The following is a 24966-nucleotide window of genomic DNA, read 5'->3' as shown; positions in this document are numbered from 1 at the left end:
TATAACTAAAACTTTGAGTGGGTAGTTTTGTAAATCCAAACTCAATTTTAAGTATTTTTGTTAACTTAAACTTTAAATGGATAATTTCATAAAGAGAAACCTAATTTTGGATATTTTTGTTAACTGAAAATTTTTATGGGTAATTTTGTTAAGAGAAACCCAAAAATGGATAATCATGTAATTTTCTTTTTTTTTTGAGAAATAGTGTAGGTGAACTCCACGAGAGGTTGGGACAAATGCACATCGGCGCACAATAGCAAATAATACGGTTCCGTATAACTCTTTACACTAAACACTTTCTGTGGATATTCGAAGTGTCTCTCTCTACCCCAAAGCCCCAAAACCAGGGACGATACACACAAGGAGCTGAGAAGGAAACTGAGTCATCGACTGATACGACACAGGAAGGAAATCTTGATCTCCGGAATCCAAAAAACGCCAAAAGGAAACCAGAGATTTCTTTTCATTTTTATCCGTTCTAGTTCCTCGTTCTTAAAAAAAAAAAACATTAAAGTAAATAAATAAATAAAAGAAAGCCAGCCGTCCCGTATTGTACGGTGCCCACGTGTCTATGGCCCAATCAGAGAGCAACCCCTCGGCCATGTCCACACTCGGCCTCTCACCTATCGAAAGATTTGAGTCACCCTCTCCCTGACGAGTGATGACTGACGAGACGAAAGCCCCCCTCCATGATCTCGTCGTCTTCATCTCCCTTCTTTCTCTCTCTAAGTTTTTGAGGGTCAACGGAAAATAGTGAGCTACGGACACGGAGTTCTCCGCAGCGGCGAACGAGGGTTATAATAAAAGTAGAGAGTATAAACGGAAACCAAACTCGAACACACTGAAGCAAGCGGCTGTTCTGTTCAATTAGGGGTTGTGGTTTAGGTTTACTATTTGTTTCTGTGTATGGGGAGGATGGGGAACGGCCGGAAAAGCTACTCCGCCAATCCTAATGATTATCAGCTCCTTGAGGAAGTCGGACATGGAGCCAGCGCTACCGTTTATAGGACGATCTATATTCCTTCAAACGAACTTGTTGCCGTTAAGTGCCTGGATCTCGATCGCTGCAACAGTAATCTGGTTCGTCTTCCGAATTTTCTTCTTCTTTTTTTTTATTCCGCCAATGAATTACGGAAGATACTTTTACTTTATTTATATGCCACACACTCTAAATTGATTGGTGAGATTTATAGGAAGGTATCGATTTTACTGGAACTGGTATTTGAATTTCACATCTGCTCAGTAATGGAGTTGAATTGATCTTCTTGAGTGTTCCATTGATTCTGTTTTCCAATTCACCTGCGAGGTTGAACTATGATGTGGTTCGAATCATGAAGTGACGATTAGTTTTTGGTATTATCTGAAGTATAGCGAGGACTTGAATTTTCAAATTTTGATTCAGAGACGATTAGTGTTATGAACTGATTGTACTAGATTCGAATATACATGCAAATTTATCTTCTCCTTTGCCTCTTCAATTCTTTTGCTGTTGGTTAAGCTTATAACGGGGAATTAAGTGACTAACTCTACATGCAAATATTTCTTAGGGTTAGTTTTGACAAACATATGCCATAAGAAAGAAGAAGATATTCCATTCATGGAGAACGTGAGTTAATGCAGCCATTCCATAATTTGCTCGACGCTTCATTTGGCTTCCTTATTTAGATTTTGTTCAGGGTCTGTAAGGTAGCTGATTTTGTTGTTTTGCATTATATGTTGTGCATCCCTACAGAATTTCCACTTTGTCGTATTGACAAACACCCATCACACTGTCAATCCTCTGCTACTGATGCATGCCATTGAAAATTTATGGTACGTGTGAAGGAGAATTCCTTTGGTTTCTTGATGTACCTATCTTGGAAGAGAAAATAGCATAAAATTGGGAAGTTGAAATGGACTTGGATGTATTGAGGCATCCTCCTCGGACAACAATGTTGTAATTGGGTTTCAAGATAATCCATGTTCATTTATTCATCTCCTTAAATAACTGAGTACTAACAAACCATATGCGGTTGAGTAACCACACTCACGATACATAACAAACATACCACCGCCACGTTACATGACACACACTCCATAACTCCTACAGTAACCACATTAACTCACCATAACTCACCACTACACGATAATTGGCACATTTGATAACACAACTACTAAACTACTATACCATGTGATAGCACACACCATATGAGCATGTAAGTTCACCCATGCAAGTCATGCAATAGCATGACCGTGACTATTTATGTTTCCTTCATTATGTTTACTGTATGCTTAAAATTAGGTCAAACAGTATTAAGAGTAAGAAATATGTGGTTGCTTAGTTGTTTGGTAACCAAGGCTCCCTCTTCCACACCCAATGCATTTCCAACTTATGCTAAATTGGATTTCTTTATTTATTAACCATTTGTATATCCAACTAATGCCACTGAAGTCAAATGCTATGTACCAGCTGAAGCATCTATTGCTGCCATGAAGTACATTGATGCCACGTGCAATTCATATCGCATGTTAGCATTCTATGGGGAGTTTATGTTGACATGCGGTTGCATGTTTGTTTTATCACTGTTTAACCCAAAATGAACCCTTACAAATACTAAACTTTAGTTCGCAAAACAACTGCATTATGTGATTGAAAGTTGAAACTTTCATGACTAATTGGCTGGTTGGAGTGAGAACTTTAGAAAGTGTCTAGGTCTGAGATGCAAATGTAAGGAATACAAAGTTCACCAAATTTATTTTTCTATGTGTGCTGCATTTATTATGGCTTATGGAGAATCCTCCATGGTTATGGTAGCAGTAGACAGCATAGGAAGGTTGCCTTCACTTACAACTGCCAATTTCTAGTTGTATTTTTTAAGAGGTTATTTTTCATGGACTAAAAATGAGTGGTGTTCAGGAAGAAAGGAATGGTTACTTCTCTTGGAGGAGTGCCACTGTTGAAATTTTCTTTGTAGAGAAGTTGTCACTAATGCTGGAGAAACAAGGGAACGAAATTCTTAATTTTCAACCATATTTGTTAGGCAACTATTGCCATAGAAGGTATTAAGGATCTATTGGTAGCAAAGAATTCTAGTGACTTGGGGAACATTTACTCTCTTGGAAAAACCTGGGACTGAGGCCAGAATATGAATAGTGGACTGAAAGAAAATCATTTTTGGGAATTTTATCAGACAGTTGCTGGATTGAAAAGTTCTAGGAATAAATATTTTTCTTGCGGAAGACATGAGAATCACTTTGCAATGCATGTGAAGTCAGGTTAAACTATTAAAAGCTGTCGGGTTTCTTGTAGTTGATTGTATGATTGGAGGCAAGATTTTGAGATTGTTTATAGGTTGAAAAAAAATGAAAAAATAAAGCTAAGAAGAATTTACCTTAAGGGGGCACAGACAATGAATATTCAGAAACAAAAAGGAAACAAAAAATGAATTAATGGAGAGAGCCAAAGAGGAGAAGGGAATTGAAACTTGCATACTAATAGCAGTCTGATTCTGCTGGAGTGACATGAAGCACCATATAAAGCAAACTTAATGCCTGTAGGAAGACAATGTTTTTTACTCCAAAGATGCCGCTGTCTCTACCAAAAGAGATTAAAGGCTTTTTATAAGACCTTCCATATTTTGAAGTCTTACCCAATTTCTAGCTTGAATCTATATTTTGAAGTTCAGGCTTATAAATACCTGAAGTAACCATAGGATCATAAAATAACAGTCTTTGGACACGGTCATATAAAGCTGTATGACACAAGAAGTAAACAACAAGAACCAAAACTCAACCCAAATCAGATTCAAAATTAGGAAACTGCAAAATAAGCCTAATGTCCAAGACAAGAGAAACAATTAACCTCCCCCAAAATAAATAAAAATAATATAATCCCAATGTAATGCTACCCATAATAAATAAGGGGGTCCGCCCTCCAATTTGGGATGGTCCATTGCACCCACAGCTGAACCCTTGTGGACCCAACTTGATTGTAAACCAGGGTGAGAAAATGTTCACATTTGAACTCTGTTATGTTGTTTTCATTTTCGTTATTAGGCTTGTAAAGCCATTCAAGTCGCTTAAACTGCATTTTTCTGACAATATGTCAACATGTCATATTTAATGATTTGATTAGGTAAGTGGTCATGACTGTTTCTTGATTAGTCTTATATATGATGTTTTCTTTCTGGTGATTTCTAATATTATGTTAAGGACTGTTTCTTTGTACTTCATAGGAAGACATACGAAAGGAGGCTCAAACTATGCGTTTAATAGATCATCCAAATGTAATAAAGGCATTCTGTTCTTTTGTTGTTGAACGAAATCTCTGGGTGGTTATGCCATTCATGGCAGAGGGTTCTTGCCTGCACCTTATGAAGGTAGCATATCCTGATGGATTTGAAGAGTCTGTAATTGCTTCTATCCTTAAAGAAACCCTTAAGGCATTGGAATACCTCCATCGACATGGACATATCCATCGTGATGTCAAGGTTAGTTAAAATTCAAGGGGACATTGTTTCTTCATTATCTTAACATGTTTACAATATGAACTTTTTCAGATATATCACAAGACAGGATAGTTTTGTGACATTTTTCTTTGCAGGCTGGAAATATCCTTCTTGATGGTAATGGTGTGGTGAAACTTGGTGATTTTGGAGTTTCAGCTTGCATGTTTGACAAGGGTGACAGGCAGCGTTCGAGAAATACTTTTGTAGGGACACCATGCTGGTACGACATCTTTTTTTTTTTTTTTCTTGAGGATATTTTGCTTTCTAGTGGGTGCTTTATTTTTTTATATTATGCTCCATTGTTTCCTTGTCTGATGTTGTTACATTTACTGGATTCCAATGTGTTTTTTATTTTGTAGGATGGCTCCCGAGGTTTTGCAGCCAGGAAGTGGATATGATTTCAAGTGAGTACTTTCCCATTTACATAGCCATAGGATGACCTCGGATACTTAGTTATGCCGTAGCTTCCTACACATATAGAAAGCTACGTAGGTCATCAGAAAATCCCTCAACTTTCGATTTCTTTAGAAGTCATTGTAAAACATCAATTTGTTAAAAATACGTGTATATACATAAAAAAAAGTCATATTTGATTCTATCAAGTTACATAGCAAATCCCTCTTCACTCGATTTCTTTAAAAGTCATTGTAAAACATCGGTTGTTAAAGGGCGTACCCAATACACGAGGCTCCCGCTACTGCAGGGTCTGGGCGAGGGGCAGATGTACGCAACCTTGCCTCTGCTTCGCGGAGAGGCTGTTTCCATGACTCAGTTTGTTACTTTGTTCAAAATACATGTACGTACAAAAAGGAGTCATATTTGATTCTATCAAGTTCCTTACTTCCATGGTCTTTGTACTCAGATCTCTTTTTGGGTTGCCCCAGAAAAAATCTTGTGTCTTTTTTTTCCCTTTCAAATTTGTCCCATCGTCCAAACTCACCCTTTCCAGGACTCTGCATAAGTGGGACCAGCGCTGAGTAATGGCCGTTTAGCTAAGCTCTTGGATGTTATATATATATATATATATATTCTATTTTATTTGTTTCAGTACTTGGATGCACTTAAACCTTGATTCCTCTACGCTCTACCTTGTTAATCCCTATCTAACTCAATTTAATATTTTTTCAACATCTGAACATATGGTGTCTGAGGTCTATAAGATTAATCACATTTCATACAGTAATTGTTCATAAACAACTTTAAGCTTCTTCCGAAAGAGAAGGAACTTTATTTGTTGACACTTTAACTTTCATTTGTGGTTGAGCAACATTAGTCTGATTAGTGAATCAGAATATCTGTAGCACAACCATAGTGTTCAAATATATCCTTTCTTTCTTTTTTTTTTTTGGGGGGGGGGAGGGTGGTTGGGACACCCGGTTGAGTTTTTATCTTCTGCTTGCAGGGCTGACATTTGGTCATTTGGAATAACAGCCTTGGAGTTGGCTCATGGTCATGCTCCCTTTTCAAAGTACCCTCCTATGAAGGTATTTTCTGAAATTGTGGATTGATACTTTCAATCTAATCAAGATTGGAAGATTTGATGGAAATTAAGGAAACCTCTTATTTGCTCTTTTCCTTGTAGGTTCTCCTGATGACCATCCAGAATGCTCCTCCTGGACTTGATTATGATCGAGACAAAAGGTTTTCCAAGGTATAGTGATCATTTGGGCTGGTAAAAGATTGGTGGTTGACTATATCAATGTCATAGATAAACTTCTCCATTTTCTGTTCCATGTTTTCTTCTTTGTTTTCATTCATGGCATGCATTAGGGTTTAGAACATCAATTTTGGACCCTATTTGATATATTACTTTCTTGCTATTTTTTTGAAGAATTAATTTTATCCTAATTCCTAATTAAAGGATTTCCAGTTGTGATCAGTCCTTTAAAGAAATGGTTGCCATGTGCCTGGTCAAAGACCAAACAAGAAGGCCAACAGCAGAAAAGTTATTGAAACACTCATTTTTCAAGAATGCCAAGCCTCCAGAGCTTTCTGTTAAGAGCCTCTTAACTGGCTTGCCACCACTTTGGGAACGTGTAAAAACTCTCCAGGTAAGTGAACTTGCTTGATGCAATGTAGTGGTCATTCTTTGTTCTGTCTGGAAATTGTGCCTAATTAATTCATGACCTTGCAGCTTAAGGATGCTGCACAACTAGCTCTCAAGAAAATGCCTTCAGCAGAACAAGAAGCACTGTCACAGGTCAGAAAAGCTTCCGTGATGTCTTAAATTTGTGCTCTCTTATTTTGGTGGGTTTTCTTTCTCTGTTTGATTATGTTGCTCATCTTTTCCTGAATGCAACACTTGGAATGCCTGTTCTGGGTTTTGCTATGACGTTAATTAGAAACTGAAGCACTGGGAAAAGACCTTTGCTGTGACTGAAACTAAGGACATTACTTAATTTATATTTGCAGTATCACTAATTTGAGGTATGCTAGTCTATTACTCCATCTGAGGCTTTTGCCTCTGTCCATTACATAATGACTGAAGCTAACTTTGGTTGGTTAATCCAATCAGTTCATCGATGGTTAGCAAGTATGATGTTTCTAATGATGATCCTTAGAAGCTGTCCGTTTTCTGGATTTTTAAACGTTCCAATATGATAGTCCACTTCAGGCGTTTACTAAAGTAATATGATAGTCCAATTCAAGCATTTAGTAAAGTAATTTTGGTTGCTTCTCCATTTTACCGTTTGACACACTACCCCAAGTAGTTTTACTATGCTGTAAATGAAGGTCAACTTGGAATTTATGTTGTGGATGGAAGATAAACTAGGAAAATAAGTAAAGAAAAGTGGGAAATTAAAATTACCATTGATGCAGATCGGGTAGATGAACCTGCTGGTGGTGGGTTTCAACTCAAAAACTATGGGCAAAACTGCTTATATGAACAGTATCAAAAGAGGGATTTTTTGCCGGATCTTTTTAGAACTGTATCTGGTGTTACAGACAAGATCACACAACAGAACGATCTAGTAAGTTACCTACTATTACAAGTTTCATAAGAAATATAAGATAACAAAACATAAAAGAGTAGAACTCCTAAACTGTACATACATAAAGAAAAGCTTATTGGACTTACATTCTAACAGACATGGTAAGAAAAGGTTAAGATAAGAGGCCCAACAGGATGGAACTCAACTATTAAATGTAACAAGATTAAATCGAGAAGAAATAACAAATAAACTAACAAAAACAGTCCCACGAATATATATATATATTTTTTTTTGGGGGGGGGGGAACTTGCTGGTTCAAATTTGAACCAAAACTTGAACCATGGGCTCAATTGTGAACTGGAAAATTGATCCAAAACTGGAACCATGATCATGCTCCTGCATTAACCATCCCTTAAAATGTGTGTTTCATCAAAGTGCAGAGGGAGTGGTAATCCTAAATAGGAAAGACTCTTCTCCAAAAAGCAGTGTTAGGAATGTTCTGAAATTGTCTTAACTGAGTTGTATATTCATAATGTTTAATCGTCTTATGAATTATGATATTACTTATTAGAACTCCTTTGCTAACTTTTCTGAGTGTAGGTTCTTTAATGTACTATCAAGTCCTTAAGGATACAGATCTTGTCCAATATATGCTCCTTGTTCTGCCTGTCTTTCATCTTAGTAATGCTGTTAGTTTGTTCTGCGTCAAATATTCTTGAAAAATCAAACCTTTGATAGGGATCACAATCATCTTCTTCTTCCTACTACAAAAGAAGGGACGAAAAAAAGAACTACGACTGAAAGGTTTCCTTGGTCTTTTGAGTTATTTCAGAAATTTTGGGTTGCTTTCAGCCAGCTTGTATGAAGTTTTTCTCTTGGTTGCCTTATAAGTAATTTCTTAAACAATATTCATAGTTAATTTCTGCAGCACCTTCCAGAATTGTAACGGCTACATTACTTGGATACCTATCTTATAATGCCATATCATTCAAGTGCAGGAAAAAGATGCACTATCTCATGTATTTCGGGACTGTGATCATGCTCCTTTCTATAGGTGCCCAGTCTAATATTGTTGTTTTATGCTTATCTTTTATCAGAGTGAGTACAAACGAGGTGTTAGTGCATGGAACTTTGATATTGAGGATTTGAAAGCCCAAGCATCACTGGTATGTTGCATTTATTTTCAAGTGTCGAAAGTTTTTGTGTTGTATTATTATATATATATATATATATTTTTTATTTATTAATAACGTTATTTAATTTTTTTTATTTGGACAAACTAAATTAATAACACTGATGGGGTTGATATTCCTCATGTCTCCCATCCACTCATGTAGGTTCAAGACGATGATGAAGTTGTAGGAATGAAGGAAGAAGATGATGAAAGCATGAGATCATTTGTCAATAATAAGGTTAGCCAATTTCTTTGACCTCCTCACATCTTTGAACTATTTGTATTCCTACTTTTGCATATGTAAGTGCCATTACACAATTTTTGATTCTTTTTCCTTTCTGTTTATTACAACTTTATGTCACATGATAACGTGCTGTTATTGACAGGATGCATCTGCTTCCAGTTCTGGTGTGGGGAAATCAATTTCTACAACTGATATTAATGTCCGGTAATGCCCTTTGGCATGAATTTCTCAACTTCCCATATATATATATATATATGTATATATATAGTGTTTTCTTTTGAAACTAGTGTAATTTCTGTGCTTAACATTTCTAATCTACTGCCTCCTTCAAGAAGTGTAATTACATATCCTGAGCGAGAGGATTGCTGCAGTTTATAACTGCACTGATATTGTTGTAGGTGGCATTGATCCTACTACATTTGACATGCAATGGTACTCATGTATTTGCCTCAAAGATTTTTCCTTTGAACTGCCTCAAAGTTTGAAAACGATTCCCAACTGCCTCCTTTTTGGGTTTGGAATGCATGGCTTAATATCAACTGGGGAAATATCCTAAATACCCTCACTCTATCCATTGCATTGCATTATAGGTTGTGGAAATTGGAATGTTTCATCTCATATGCCATTTCTTTGTGATGAAGATTAAATAAAGCTAAAGATGTTTTGTGTTCATTTAAAGTTAATTTACTTTTGTGGCTATCAGTGTAATTTGCTTTTGAATGAGAAAAGTGAGGGATGTTACAACATTTTCGCACATGTATTAAGTTATGCATTCCAAAACCAAAAAGAGGTAACTAGGAGTAATTTTGAAATTTTTAGATGGCTTGTAGGAAATTATTTGAAAACAGGTAGCACATGCTAATTTTCCCTTTTCATTTTGTTTGGGGAAGGGGGTTGTAAAACTATTATGAAAAGTTAGCTGGTTCACTTCAATATCAGGCTTTTGCCCTTTAGATAGTCCAATTGTCCATCTTATTGATACAATCTGGATCTACATTGGGCAGAATCCAGGTTCTTGTACTGATCTTCTGATCCCTGTAAAAGGATAATAATATTGAACATGTGAAGGACAGTTGGACTATCTAAAGGGCAGTAGCCTGATGTCTCTAGACCTTTTTTCAGTTTTAGTATACACCAATAGATGCTTAAATTCTAAAGCAGTTAATATGGTATATGACTCAGAGATTGGAAACGATGCCTTGCAATTAAATTAAGGGTCATGCAAAAGGGTGACGCATAGGTGGTCACTTTTTGCCAATACTGTAAAGAGGCAGCGAATGACCATGGTTTAAATGTTTGATAAATTTTAGTAGAAATCAGCAAAATATTTCAATTTTGATAGGGACCACAGATGAAATATTTCAGTTATTTCATTCAAAATTGACTGAAGTAATTTGAAAGCTATAGTGTGATGCAGATAAATTTATCTGTGCTAAAAAATAGTCAAGATGGTTCAACAGATTAATCCATCTGTGCTAAAAAATAGACCAATTAATCCCAGTCCAAGACTTAGTCAAGAAGTTTCAAGAGTAATATGTGCTGAAAAAGAAAAGCTTTAACTAGTTAGTTGTAACTAGTATTTAAAATAGTGAACTCTTATTTCAGTCAATAAGTCGGTATCCTTGTTAGTAAAGTTCATTAATTGGTCAAAAAGTCTAGGAAGAAGTCCCCATAAGAGACTAGAAACCCTTCTCCAATGCATTGAAAAGTGTAAAATGTCTTCATTCCATCGTTAATCCTTGACATTGTCTTTGAATATCTCATTCTCTTATAGTTTCCTCTTGTGACTTATTATTATCTATTATAATTTTGTATGTGATACAAACCATGTTGTTGAGAATTTATGAGTTAGTGGACGAGAGCAGCCTTCCTAGGCCTTCTCCAATGCATTGAAGACAGTTATGATGTCCTCAGTCTTTTTGTAACAGCAGTTAAGTAGTTTGCTGAAAAACCAAATTGAAATTCTGGAATATATTTGAACCGAGGATCTGGCATGCTGTACGTAAGACCTCTTTCCGAGACATTATTCAGCTTCGGATCTGTCTGATGATGTATTCGCTCCAAGGATAACCTCTACCACGTTAAGTTTGAAACGGCCACTTGAAATGGATTATTGTTTTATTGTTTCTTTTAGTTGGTAAATTCATATCATATAATGTATCATCATTTATTGGATTCTTTCTTGTGGGTACATTTAGTCATTGTGCCACCATGGATATGTTAGGAGTATGCCTTCAGAGGTCCCTCACTATTTGTCAATTCAATAAAAAAAAAAATAAGAAAGAAGGAAAAGTTGCTTGATGTATGCCTGTGTTTGTAAAGTTACAAATACTTCTGAAGTCAGTCTGTGGCTGAAGGCACAGCCTTTCTGGACCTGCTAATATGTTGAAAATTTAGTGCCATGCCTATAAGGTATGGTTCTTTGAGTGAAAACAAAAAATTATTGTAAATTTAATCCTATTTACCTTTGTTTTAGTGGTATATTTCTTTTAATTTAGAATCTTTTTTATAATATTGCCATTTATAATATGGTTTCTTCCAACAAAAAATAAAATAAAAAATTCTTTTATTGTGTTTGATGTACTGCATTTTTTCTTTCATGTTCATAAGGAGCATCCATATCAGTGAAGGGTTCACTCCTTACTCAAGTAGCTGTTGCTTTTTTACTTAAGAAATGAAATAAATTTTTTCTTCTGTGGGGGGTGATGGGAAGGGCTTTCAATTATTTATTTGTCCCGGCTGTGCAAATCTTCATGGTGGATATTGCAATAGTGCTTTTGAAAAGAAAGAACCTTAGTGCTTTATGATTATTTTCTCTCAACAAGCTAAACCTTTACTACTTTTTTTTTTGGTAAAGAAATAATTGAAAAAAAAAAAACTTGCTGTGTATGATGACTGGAGTCTGGATGACCGACTGCTTTGGTAAGTCTAAATAACATACTTTTCTTGCAGAGAAAGTATACACGGTGCTGAAGTATCACAGGCTGAGGCCTCAAAGGCAAATGGAGAAACTTCACAAAGTGATAGAATTGATCATGTATTGGAGGAAAACACTGAAGGATGGGAGAAAAATGTATTAGGCAATGAGCCAATATCGTCAACCTCAGAAAGGAACGTCCCTCAAGTCCATTCTAAGAGTCAAATGGGCAGCCTCCGCCAATCTCAAAGTGGGCCGCTTATGCCTGCAGCTGTGCTTAATCAGTCAGAAAGGGGCCGTTCTAATGAAAGGTTCGATTTGGTTACTATTCTTTTTTTATTTTTGGTTTCGTTTGCCATGTTATCATTGTCTAGATTAGGTTGGCAAAACCAGAAATTTTAAAATTCTGTGATTCGGTTAAAAACCTGTTTTAATTCAATAGATTATAGTGGCTATTTGCAAGTTTAGTGGATTTCCTGGAGGACCAATGGTTGACTCCTTCAGCATACCCATCTCTTTCTCATATCTTTTCTTATTTTCACTTGACCTGCTATACTACCTGAACCATTCTGTCGGCTGTCTTTAAACACCGTACCAACCCATCAGCCTATCATCTATCCCTGACTATCCTTACAACGGACTGCATTTACAAGCCTCGAAATCTCAAGCCATTGCAATTCTTCATTTGAAAAAAAAAAGGGGGGTGGGGTTGTTAAAATCTTACATCAGGTTGACATCTGTGCTTTTTGGTGGCATCCAAATTAGGTTGGTGTAAGAGACTTTTCAAGGGTGTCCTGCATCATTTTCCTATTGATGCACATGGTTTAAGCAATAGCACATTCCCATTTAACGGAAGAGGCCATCTCCCTATACAAACATCAGACCAAGTATATGCTTGGGGCATCCAATCTAGAGTAAACACAGACAAGAAATTGAACATGATGTCAAAGCAAGGTATGATTAGTTAAAAAACAATTGGTCGATTGATTCCTTTTCTGCCAAAGACATTAAACAAATTTGATGAATAGAGGACCACCCCTTATGCCTCCTCTCATAGAAGCGTTGCCCTTTCATGAGTGAATTCCAAACCAAGTGTTTATCTCCTTTAAACTTGGATAATCCATAGTGCTGTATGAGGAAAGAGCACTAGACACAGGTTGACATTACTGTTCCCATAGATTCCCGAGTCCACATCCTTCTTTCCCAATTTCTCCGAAGCAGCTCACACAAGTTTTGGACAATCTGAAATTCATTCTCCCTGAGCTTGCGTGCTTGCCATTGAGGTCTAAAAAGATACCTGATCGTGACACCAATCAGAAAGTACGCAGTTGATTGATTGTACGATCAGAAGTTAAGCATTTATATTTCTTTCTATTCAACTAACTCTAGACATCTCTTGACTACTATCAGATCCACGTTATACTCACTTCTTGTGTACCAGTAACTTCTACCTGTGCACTTGCCCCTATGACCTCGCCTGCAACCCTTCGTAAGTGATTCTCTCATTCCTTGCCCCTATTAGGCTCCTTTGATGCCTCAGCACCCTACAAACAGGAGTATATATCATTCCTTGTCTGTATCAATCAGAAAAACGGTTTTGGTACTTCTTCATATAACTTATTATACTCCTCCAGTTTCAGAAAATAAAGAGCATGTTGCTCATGCACTCATCTGTTCTCAAACTTTGTATATACAATGATTTTATTCAAAATTGTTACACACATAGAATGTTATTGAGACAATGTTTCTTTACCATGGTGGTTCTAATTCCTTCTTATTATACCATCTATCCATTGTTTTTGTTTTGGTTTGTGCCTTCTCAATAGACTACCCACCCATCCAATGTTAATGCTTCATTGTGTGTCTGGTTGTAAAAGCACTTTTTGTTTTTTTCAATACTTGCTTTTACATTGATGTGTATCCATTATTGTGTGTTTGTCATTGATATTGTTATTAGGTTTGAGAATGAAATTCAATTAGCAAATGAGAAAGGAAAACGTGAAGTAAGGAAGGCACCTAGTTTTAGTGGTCCACTGATGCTACCAAACCGTGCTTCTGCAAACAGCTTCTCAGCTCCCATAAGATCTTCAGGTGGTAACTAATTTTCTGGTTTGTGTTGGGAAACGTAACTAGTTTTACTTATGTTACTGTTCTTAAGCATTTGGTAACTGTTGCACAAAGCTTACACTAATCCAGATTAAACAACGAGGACATTTTATGCTAAACAACCTGCCTGGTATTTCTCATTTTTTTCTTCCAGGATTTAGAGATTCTATGGATGAGAAGTCAAAGGCCAATGTGGTACAAATAAAAGGCCGGTTCTCTGTAACATCTGAAACTGTAGACCTTGTAAAGGTAATTTTCCATTCTAATGATATCTTTGTACTTATTTTATTTCGGGTCACTAAGTTGGTATACCTATGTAGGATATTCCATTATGTACAGTTTCACGAAGATCTACACAGGTTGGTAATGAATTTTTTCCATATTATTTTCCCCATGAATAGTTTCATTGATTTATATGGCACTTTCCTATATTCATTCTTTTTGGCTCCAGGAATCACCTCTAAAGAAGTCTGCTAGTGTTGGTGATTGGCTAATTGACTCTAAACTTATGGTTAGCATGCTCACCTCACTCTCTATATTTGTGATTCCGACGTGCTGGTTTTATTGTTAGATTACCGATTTCTCAGTATGATATATCAAAAATGTGAGTTAACATTTAGTAAAATAAGCGTAAGAGCGATGAAAAATTGAATGAGAAACTGTGTATCAGTATCACATGCTTTTGAAATAGTGGATGATGGGCTGCAGAAGAAATAGCTGCAAGAATTCAATGATCATCATCCGAGGTTGGATTACTTTACAGAGAAATCAATGGGAAATCCACTTATGAGACTTCCAATCCAAACACTCTCACTTAAAATACACACAAGGGAAAAAGTGATGATTTTCATCAACTGATTAGCGACCTCAGAGTCTCCAAAAGACCTCTAAATTGTAGTATCACATACAAACTTTACTGTTTCACTTTATTCATAATGAAAATAAAAAATTTGTCCTAAGCATTACACAAGATCAAACCTCAGGTACAATGAACTTGAACACTTGAATGATTAAACTTTAATGGTCTAATACCAGAAACGGCTTACTTCCTTAGGAAACAACAATTCTTTGGCTTTTTGCAGTGCTTAGTAGCTGTAGAATTGAATGGTTGTGTCTCAACTATGTTTTGTAAATAGTGACAGATAGGGAAAAGTAGTATGTAGCGATGGAAAAAAGAAGGGGATTTATCTCTCAATCATGAAAAAAAAAATATGAACATATCCATGCTTTGTAAGAAAAGTATTTATTATATGTTTCTCCTAACATGGATATCTGAATCCTGATTTTAATTCTTCCTCTTTCTATTGTGGTCTTTTTTTTTTCATTTTTCTTGCATGTTTAACTGGAAAGTTACTACATTGTTTCATTTTTTTCAGCCATCCAAGGAAGTGAACAACAGTCAACCACCCAAGGAAGTGAGCAACAGTGTAGTACCTGCATCAATTCTCATGCCTCAACTCCAAAACCTTTTTCAGCAGACCACGTTCCAACAAGTAAAGGCTCATTTGGTTTTCTTTCTTATAAATTTTGCATTTGATTGATGGAATATTTTTTTCCTTGAAGAACTTGATTTCTTATTATCCTTGTTTGAATATTGAATTGGTTCTTACCAGGGTCTGATTGTGAATTTGTTGAATAGCTTTCAACAAACTGAAATAGTAGATGGTGAGTGAATGTGTAACTTTATGTGGTACATTATAATAATTCATCACAGAGATGTTGCACAAGTTTGATCAAAATACTCAAATTATGTTTCAGCTTTTCAAACCGGAAAATTGCCACAGCAACCTCGAACCTCAGAGATTGATCCAAGTGTAAGTATGACATTAGCATACATTTTGGATTGTTCTGATTGCAGCAGTGAAACGTGCCAAGATGGAGTGCAAATGATGTCTTTTTAGAGAAAATCAAAGTTGATTTAATGTTTAATTGAACCTAAAAAAGTGCTAGAGTATTATTATCTATCAAAAAGCAAAAAGTGTTAGAAAATGGGCAAGTGAAAAAGGGTGTACAGAAACACTTGGAATTTTTGCACAATAAATGGAACGTACTCAACAAAGCATATCCAAAGAAAAGCAACTACCGTGGACCTTGCTGCATTTCTTATACAAAGGGATAACTCCATCTTAAAGATGTCTGGAGTTAGATTCATGAAAATTTTAGAACTTTAACTAGATTTTGGGAAATTATCTGATACCAGCCGTAAAATCGAAAATAACTAGGAGTGACCCCCGAAAAATGAAAATAATATCCACTGCATCGCTAATTTGTAACACCATTAACTGAAAATGAAAAATGACCTTTTTACCCTTATACTTAAACTCTAAAAAAGAGTCCATTTCATCTTCTTCCAAACCCTTACATGCTCTCTCTCACAATCAGCTCAGCGGCGACCTTAGCTGGCGAGGCTACCGTTAGTAGCAGAAGGTAGCAGCTGCATCGCATAGCTCCATACCAGATCTTCATCCGGGACTCTAGCTGGGTGGGTAAAACTGTTAGCAGCAGCAGACCTTCATCCGCGACCATGAACTCATATCACCGTACTCAGGCAGCAACCCTAGCAGCAACAGTGGCTGCCATTGCTATCGATACCAAGAAAATTTCCTTATTTTTATTTTTTTTTTATAATTCTTTTTCTTATTTAGGAGAATGCAACACAGTGGCTTCCATGCTGTTGATGTCAGCGATGCAGAGGAAGTGGACGTAAGTGGTGGGGGGCATGAACCTCAAGGAAGTGATGAGTTAAACGTCGCTAGAATCCAAGAGCAAAAAAGAGAGAAAGACAGACTTGAATCCTTGATAAAACACAGAAGGATTCGATCCATAAAAAATTTAGAAGTATCTTCAACCAAAATACAAAAAGGAAAAAATGAAATCTCTATACAAAGGAAAATGCTACCCCTTTCTCATCCCCTGCTTCTCCTGTCCACGTCCGATGAAATTGTTATCGTCAAAAGGTTACGGAGTCTCTCTCTAACAGAAGAGTTTACCAGGGAAAGAAGACATGTGAAGGCCGCACAATGCCGTCAGAAATCAAAGCACTGAAATGCAGGTCCAACAACCAAAAACCAATTTCCGATCCATCGATAGTACCAACCTCTATGATTTAATGGAACCATTCTTGATCGAGCACAACCAATTCTAATCTGCACTGTATCAGTCCTTATCCAGATTCAATCCAGAATTGGTGGGAATTGACTAAAAACCCACTAAAACTTTAGTTTCTAATCCAGGATCTTGATTGGATTATGGATCAGCCAGATAATTTTTCAAACCCTAATTGGTTCTTTTATAATCACATTTGGAAGCAACCAAGGTTTCAATTTTTTTTTGTTTTGTTTGTGTCCTATAAACACGGTGAGGTGCTTTCTCCTTCCTTTTGTCTTCGCAGGTAATTGGAGTAGAGCAGCAGTTGTCGGAGCGGCATAGCAGAAGTCGATTTCAGTTACCACTCCCAGAGTAGAGATTAGGGATTTCAGTTTCCAGTCAGAGTAACAGTTGTCGATTTTAGGAAATTTTAGTTCTCAAACTCTGCTTGACTAATTGAGGCAAAGGACATTATGGTGACTTTACATACCCTTAAGGGTAGATTGGCCATTTAGACAAAATATGACTGATGACATCATCACTTAACGTCTTAATCCTAACGGAATGGGTTTTTAGAAATAATTTTATGAAAGTGAGGGGTACACTGGATATTATTTTCATTTTTGGGGGTCACTCCAAGTTATTTTCGATTTTAGGGGTGGTATCAGATAATTTCCCATATATATATATTTTTATATATATTTAGTATATAGAAGATTGTGTTTTTCCCTGGATTTTATCTTCTTTGAAGGGATTTCTTGAGACCTTCGACTTCTAAGAGAACTAATGTGGGGTGAGATTGAAGAGGTAGCTTGTTTTTTTACATCCTGACATGCACATATTTTGCCATTGTGTAGACAATTAGAGGATTTGGTCATTGGATTCTCTATCAGTCCTTCCCTCCCCCCCGCCCCCCTCTTTTTTCCTGAATTTTTAGTTGCTCAAAAGGAAGCCATATGCTCACTCAGAATCAAGACATTTTTTTGGATGCTGGTCCTTGAGAGAAGCAGTAACTCAAACTTGCTTCTGGTTTCCAAAGAGAGAGTTCAAGGGCAAATCTGTTTTGCAGTCTCGTGGATGGATTGGTCCACTGTTCTTTGTGTGCTCGTCAGTTGGCAAGGGTGATATGGAATAATTTCCTGAATCCTTTATTATCTTGGATCTTTCTCGTTAAGATTAGAGATCTGTTCATAAGATCTCAATAGCAGCCTATGTTGGATGTTAGCTTCTAATCTTCTCTTTAAGCTCAGAAGTATAATAGAACTGTCCGTTTTCCTTTTTTATCTTAGTTTTCTCAGTTCATAATTTTCTTTGTCTCATTTTTAAATATCCTCCTCTTCTCCTTTATTGTGGGATTTGAGTGCAAATCAAACTTAGTGTTGAAAAGTTAGCAGATGAAGACAAGAGTGGATACTGGGAAGTGGGAACCACATGATCAAATTGTTTCATGTTCTCTATTGACAGGTTGAAGCAGCTGGCTCTGAAAGGGAGCGATTATTGCTTGGGAAAATTTCAGAGCTTGAAGCTAGGTGGGTCATCATATTGTGAATCAAGTAACTGAGTTAAACATTCATTTTTGCATGTCATATTTTCCTTCTCGGTACTTTGTGCTAACTTTGCTTCACCAAATTGACCAAGAATCTGAATTACTGACAAACATAGAAGTGATTCTGACCTATTTTTTGAGAAAAAGGAATGGCATTTCCTGTTATATTTAATTCCCTCTCCTTTGATGTAGGATGATTAATCTAACTGATGAACTAGCCGAGGCAAGGTCAAAACACCTGCAGGTAAGTGGCTGAGGAAGGTTCCAATGAAAGCTCTTTCTGTGTAGAACGCTATTGCATGATTTTGTGAGAATTCCAACTTTTCTAGATAAAGTGTATTTTGAAATGGAATAATGGGAGAGAGATTGATGATGATAGTCAATTAGAATTAGAACTGGGTGGATGGATGGGAGGAGGTGCTTCTGGAGTGTAATATGATAGGTGCATTCCATTACAACTAAGGTAATATACATGGCTTTGAGACCAGTGGTGCTTTTTGGAGCTCAATGTTGGGATAAAAAGAAGAAACTTATGAATATATTTGGGAGCTGAGGTAAGGATGTTTAGATGGATCAGTGGCACATTGGGAATGAGAGTAATTCTTTATTTAGCTTAAATCCAAGCTTAAGTTTACTAGGCCACTCCAGGCCCAAATTTTGGGCTCGTTTATGGTTTATGTACATTAGAGATTCAGGTTGGTTTTATGATTGGCATTGAGAATTAGATGACTCTCAAGTTGGGTTAATTTACAGAGTATGCTGGTTCAGCGATGAACACAACTTTATTCTACTTAGATTCCTGCTTGAATGACCTATTCTTCTTGACATGCGACCTTGGAGTTAACAAATACCGAAGTAGGAACTACATAAAACTTATTTTACTTTTTTTTACCCAATGGTTTGATTTGTTTACCATTTCCAGTTGCAGCAGCAGCTAAATGTTGCATATAGTCGAGAAGAAAGGAGCACAGTGGAGGAAAGGGACAACTTCAAAATTGGAAAACCGGAACCATAAAAAGAGAAAGTTCCATGTATTCAGGTAATTTAGTCTATCCTCATAGGCTCCTCGTTGCAAGTAGAAAAAAATGGAAGGGAAGTGAAATTGGTTTTACAAACAAAAAAAAAAAAAGGAAAAATTTTGTAATCATGATTGTGTAACGTAACTAAAACCTTTTACCATTTTTGGTACCTTTACTTTTCAGTTGCAATCTCTAATTTTCATTTTCAAATCCAGGGATTTGGTTACTAAATAATTTTGAAATTTAATAACCAGATTTGAAATGTTTATAGAGGTAGTTACACAATCGTTACTGATAATAATTACAATAGTTTCTATTTAGTTTTGCATCAACATAATTTAATCTTTTCCGAAAAGAATATTTCCTTCTATTAACTTTTGGCTGTTGTTCATTAACAGCACCTGTAATGAGAAGCAGAGGCAGGTACCTTTGTTTTATTTATTTGAAGGAACTTTCTGTGGGTGATCGCAGCCTTCGTAGATGGCAAATAGTAAGAATAAGTCCCTCTGATATTTGTTGCACTGCTTTTGATTCATCCCAATGGAGTGGAAGTGAGGTTTTCCATGACCATGCGCCATTTCTTGATTTATCCAATGGAAGATTATTTTTGAAGTAGCCGATGAGAAGTGCTGGTGTTATGGTGGTTGTGGTGTGGGTGATGCTGTACCCAAAGATTCCATATTAGTTATATCTCAAAATTGAAGGTGTAACTAGTGTATATCTGTCATTGGATATCTTTTTATAGAAGATGTAAGAAGAAAACACCCCATTATGGAAAAAGTTGTCACAATTACATTTTGATCCAGCTGACCTCCAGTTTTTTTCACTGTTTGTTCTGTGTAAAATAATTGGAAGAGAAATGTTTTCTTAAAATATAAAATTTTGTTCCTTTTTAAATTCATGAAAATTTTATGTCGGAATCATATTTTTTCAGATTGTCTTGAAAACTTTTACTCATAATTTGATCATTAAAATCTTCCTTTGTAAAATTCTTGGTATCTTGAGAGCATCTTCTTAGCCTTGGATGGATACATATAGCCTTTGTATTTGCAGGATTAATGTCCATTTATGGTTCTCACGACTATATGTAAGTGTTGTATGATTTAGATTTGGTTGTACGTTGTAATATCATTTAATGTAATTTGAAAAAAAAAAATTTATCATGTAAAATAAATGGCAGACAAGTTTTTGAGTGCAACGGGTCTAGGTTATGCCAGGTTTTTTTAAACCCTAACCCAACCCCAGTCACCATAGCTCAATCTTCCTGTCCAGCCCTGGTTGATAAGTTGGCTCTATTAACCCCTTTGGCCTTTATTTTTGTCATTTTTTAGGGCTAGGCAAGGCCAGGGTAGCTCTGTTTTTGGACTGTATGTAATACATAGTTATATATAAATGAATATTATTTCTACCAAAAAAAAAATGAATATTATATATTATGATGCAATGTTGTCTGGCCAGGAGCACGGCTCTCGTGTCAATGCAATATCTAATCAACACTTCCCTTTCAGTCCAATCTATAAGGGATGTCAAGAGGTCATTTTATAGGAAAGAGAGAGACACAAGGGTATTGATGTATAGAAGTCACGCTCACGGGTAGGAAAATTTCTTCCTATATTTATATGGGCAAGGGAACCTCGTTCATCTACCATTTCCACACCCAAATATAATTGGGCATAAAAAAGGCTGAGGCATGCGGTGGCAGTTGAGTCTTTTTCCATCCAACTGTGTTTGAGCATGAAAAACGATAGACCGACGTATACAAACCCAGACTCAACTCAAGCCCAATTCAGTCCTACCCAAGCTTGGAAATCTCAACCCTGAGGTAGCCTACTTGCTGGTAGGAAATCTCAACCCTGAGCTAGCTTACTTGCTGAAATTTCCAACCCAGCCCTAACGACTCAGGGTTGACTTGAGCTGGGTTAAGGCTTCTATGGCCAACCTTGCGGACAGGAAACACTTGCCCTAACAACAAAGGTGACTGCTTAGTGCTTACCTGGCCCATTTTCACGAAAGTTGAACGACTGGCCAATCTTCTTTGGGACTTTGGAATCTGAACCGTCTGGTACTCTGGCGCCCTTGATGGCCGAGGCCTCGCATATGAGAACCGCTTATTTGGGTGTGACTACCGCCTACAGTGACGAAGAGAAAAGAGGCAATAGATAGAGGAGAAGAGAGGAGAGCAGGCAAGGGCTGTGATATATCATTTTTCTCTCTTGATTCTCTACTATTTGTTTTTCTCTTTCCTTTTTTCCCTATTTTCCTCTACAACTCGAATCCGGATTGCCTCTCCAGAGCGCATTCTTCCTGTGTTCAATAAAGGATTTCTCTCTATACTCTTGTGGTGGGCAATAAGCACAAGGATTAAGGCCTAAGTGGTGAGGGGCGGAGCCATGGGAAGAACAGAGACGAGGTTCTTGCAAGAATTGGTCTTGTACGCAGCGAGCGCTGCTCTCAGCTGCTTGGTGTTATTCGCTGGACTTCGACATATGGACCCAAATCGCGCAGCCAGCAAAAAGGCTCTTGAACAGAAGAAAGAAATTGCCAAGCGATTAGGTCGCCCTCTTGTCCATACCAATCCTTATGAGGTAAGGAATCTCAGGATTTTCCGCTTTGGTAATTTTAATTTTTCATTTCTTATTCGATTTCCAATCATGCGTTAGTTTCCTCAAGCTATTAGGCAGCGATTTCTTTCTTGGCTTTAGCAAAAATTTATGTCTTTGGCAATAGTCGGTGCTTTTACGTGAAGAACATTGGATTTATGATTGTAATTCTTTACGCCAGAATGCTTTTCTTCTGTGCCTCTTCTGCGATGTCTCATTGCTTTGAGGTTTCTGGCGGTTGCATGGGTATAAACTGGATTCCAGGGAGCAGTTGGCCTTTGTATGATGAATTCATCCTTGGAAACCTAGCTTGTTACAGTTCTCTTGTTAAGGTAAAAAAAAAATGAAAGAGTAGATGGGACGGAAAGCACAGAGGATTAGATAATCTTGTGAAGATGAAACTAGCTTGTTACAGTTCTCTTGTTAAGGTAAAAAAATGAAAGAGTAGATGGGACGGAAAGCACAGAGGATTAGATAATCATGTGAAGATGAAACGATGGCCTGATCACTGGTTCCGTGACCTGTTGTACCTGTGAATTTTTCCATTGCCAAATTGTTCTCGTGTGACCTACTTCAACTGTTAAGGTTTTATACGACAGTATGTGACAGTGTGTTGTTGCACAACTACTTTATGGACTTGCCTCTGTGCCTAGGAATTTAGGCTTTCCAAATCCCCAATCGATCTTGGCCCAAATGTTGCTGCCTCAGTTTTTGTTTCAATGACCCGGACAAGGCTGCTGTTGTGAATAATTGTTTATGCACATAATGTTGCTCCAAGCTGAAAGCACCAAACCAAATGGTTTGAAACCATAGACTTCCCAACTCCTTGATTTATCTTTCCCAAGGAAGTTGCCCACTTCTGTCATACTAATTAAAAGGGGTGTCTATGATGGAATACTATTGGTTGCGGAACTTGTTTACATATTTTTTTCTGTGGCAACTGGCAACTATACATCATTACATTCAATAAGGTACCCTCAGGTCCTATATATGGATAACCAACCAAAAATTCAAGCGACTTGTGTCATCCATCCTTTGCAGACACCTAAGCTGAGGAGTGTAACTTGGGAAGGTTCTTGTTGGTGGTGACCTCAAAATCTGAACACAATGGCTCAGCAAAGTCTTATCCTACATTATCAACCCCATCCCAATCTCCAGAGAAGAACTTGATGCAAACCAACTTACTTTTGGTTATGAAGTTGATATAAATTAGAAGTTTTTAATTGTTATATCCCACAGGGCCCAAGGTTCTCGGTTAAGAATTAGGGGTTTCCTAATGTTGAGATTTAATGTCCCGAGGATTTAGGGTTTCCTAAAATGGAAGTGTATAATCTTTATATATCATAGGGCCCAAGGTTTCTCGGTTTAGAATTAGGGTTTCCTAATGTTCCTGAGGCTTTAGTATCTGTTTTGGTTGTAATGGAGCAGATTCAAATTGGATCTCCCTCCATCCGATTATAAAATTATTTTATTTCTGTTCATGATATTTTTGTTTATGTTAACATGCATGTTTGGCATAAAGAAATAGGAAAAATTAAAAGATATCTCAAGCCCACCCAATCAACAAAAATTGATTTCTTCAAAAGTTCTAAACTGAAAAACCGAAACCATTTTGTGTGTTCAGAAGATCCAATATTTCACCATAACACTCAAATGTAAATTACCAATCCATTCAATGCCTGTATGTAGTTGCATACGGTTAATAGATTTTAAGTACAGAAAGCAGAATTGATGTGGAATCAATAACCGAAATATACCATATGGAATTTCTTTCCAATCAAAAGACTGACTTCTGGTTTACTTTTAACTTCATTCTTTTTATGATATCTCTGCAAGTGCAACTAATACAGTACCTAATATTCATCTTAATGAGCTGGACTGTGTCATCTGACAACTTGGGAATTGACGGGAAAATAATAAGCCTTGTAGGGTCCACTCTAGCGTTGAGTGTTTGGAATTATAAAATTATCTGTTTTAATCACCCAAAATGGCAACTTCTTGTGCTTTGAGGTGGTTTATGGAAATTGAAGATGATCTTGACCATGTCATAGATTTGGGTCTGATTTATGTGGATAATTTAGAGTACCATTCCTTTTGTAAGTGGAAATGCTTATGAATCTGCGATTTGTTGGCCATAATGATGTCAAACAGGCAGCTATTCAAACATTGGGAGCTAATGTTCTTTAAAAAATAAGGGGGAGAGTTTAAATATGTATTGAGCCTTCTCAATTTGACTTGTGTATATGTCATATGAAGCTTGCTGTACCAACATATTGCAATCCAACTAAAGGCATTATGGTTCTGTATGTTCTGTTTGACCTTGTCTTCATTACATTTGATCTCACAGGATGTAATAGCTTGTGATGTCATCAATCCTGACCATATTGATGTGGAGTTTGACTCTATTGGAGGCTTGGATAATGTCAAGCAAGCATTATTTGAATTGGTTATTCTTCCATTACGGAGACCTGAGTTGTTTGCACATGGGAAGCTTCTTAGTCCACAGAAAGGGGTATTGTTATATGGACCTCCAGGAACAGGGAAGACGATGCTTGCCAAGGCCATAGCAAAGGAGTCTGGAGCTGTTTTTATTAATGTGAGGATATCTAATTTAATGAGCAAATGGTTTGGTGATGCACAAAAACTTGGTAAGTTTGTGCTATTTTCACTCTGTTTGACTGGTGTTTATATGTTATTTAAAAAAAAAAAAGTTTGGGGGGTGGGTTTAAATGTGTAACTGGCCGAGTATGTCATTGTCATTTTACATATTAGGGGATGTGATATATGCATGCTGATAGTTTAGTTTCCTCACACTAAAGGAGAAGAGAGTTTTTAAAAAAGGGGGGGGGGGGG

General features: G+C 36.8%; 2 protein-coding genes across 3 annotated transcripts in view; both read left to right on the top strand.

Annotated features, from left to right (window-relative positions):
* Positions 1-604: 604 nt before the first annotated feature.
* Positions 605-20318, top strand: LOC122082601 (serine/threonine-protein kinase BLUS1-like). 2 transcript variants are annotated; one of them, XM_042650278.1, is made up of 23 exons: positions 609-1080; positions 4215-4469; positions 4583-4707; positions 4847-4891; positions 5890-5971; positions 6070-6138; positions 6368-6538; positions 6622-6687; positions 8518-8586; positions 8758-8832; positions 8981-9042; positions 11791-12066; positions 13713-13846; positions 14016-14110; positions 14182-14220; positions 14313-14372; positions 15238-15354; positions 15475-15526; positions 15620-15675; positions 18413-18477; positions 18687-18738; positions 19417-19533; positions 19912-20318. In XM_042650278.1, exons 1-22 carry the CDS (start codon positions 907-909, stop codon positions 19507-19509), a joined length of 2232 nt encoding a protein of 743 aa, XP_042506212.1. In that variant the 5' UTR covers positions 609-906; the 3' UTR covers positions 19510-19533; positions 19912-20318. The 2 variants fall into 2 exon arrangements, with proteins under 2 accessions (XP_042506213.1, XP_042506212.1); XM_042650279.1 differs by lacking the exons at positions 18413-18477; positions 18687-18738; positions 19417-19533; positions 19912-20318 and adding an exon at positions 17253-18406 and having other exon boundaries at positions 605-1080.
* Positions 20319-21335: 1017 nt separating this feature from the next.
* Positions 21336-24966, top strand: part of LOC122082602 (outer mitochondrial transmembrane helix translocase) — an 8496-nt gene continuing 4865 nt past the window's right edge. The window contains 2 exon segments of the mRNA XM_042650280.1: positions 21336-22098; positions 24461-24761. Of these exon segments, the coding sequence (XP_042506214.1) occupies positions 21904-22098; positions 24461-24761 (496 nt within the window). The 5' untranslated portion in view covers positions 21336-21903.

Source organism: Macadamia integrifolia, chromosome 6 (assembly GCF_013358625.1).
Source record: "Macadamia integrifolia cultivar HAES 741 chromosome 6, SCU_Mint_v3, whole genome shotgun sequence".
NCBI lineage: Eukaryota > Viridiplantae > Streptophyta > Magnoliopsida > Proteales > Proteaceae > Macadamia > Macadamia integrifolia.
This window is presented reverse-complemented; position numbering and strand designations above follow the sequence as displayed.

Excerpts from the sequence above, each read along its gene's own strand:
- LOC122082601 (XM_042650278.1), top strand. The coding sequence starts at position 907 with ATGGGGAGGATGGGGAACGGCCGGAAAAGCTACTCCGCCAATCCTAAT. Across the intron at positions 6,539-6,621 it reads AACGTGTAAAAACTCTCCAG|CTTAAGGATGCTGCACAACT; the intron begins GTAAGTGAACTT and ends ATGACCTTGCAG. Across the intron at positions 18,478-18,686 it reads ATTTCAGAGCTTGAAGCTAG|GATGATTAATCTAACTGATG; the intron begins GTGGGTCATCAT and ends CCTTTGATGTAG.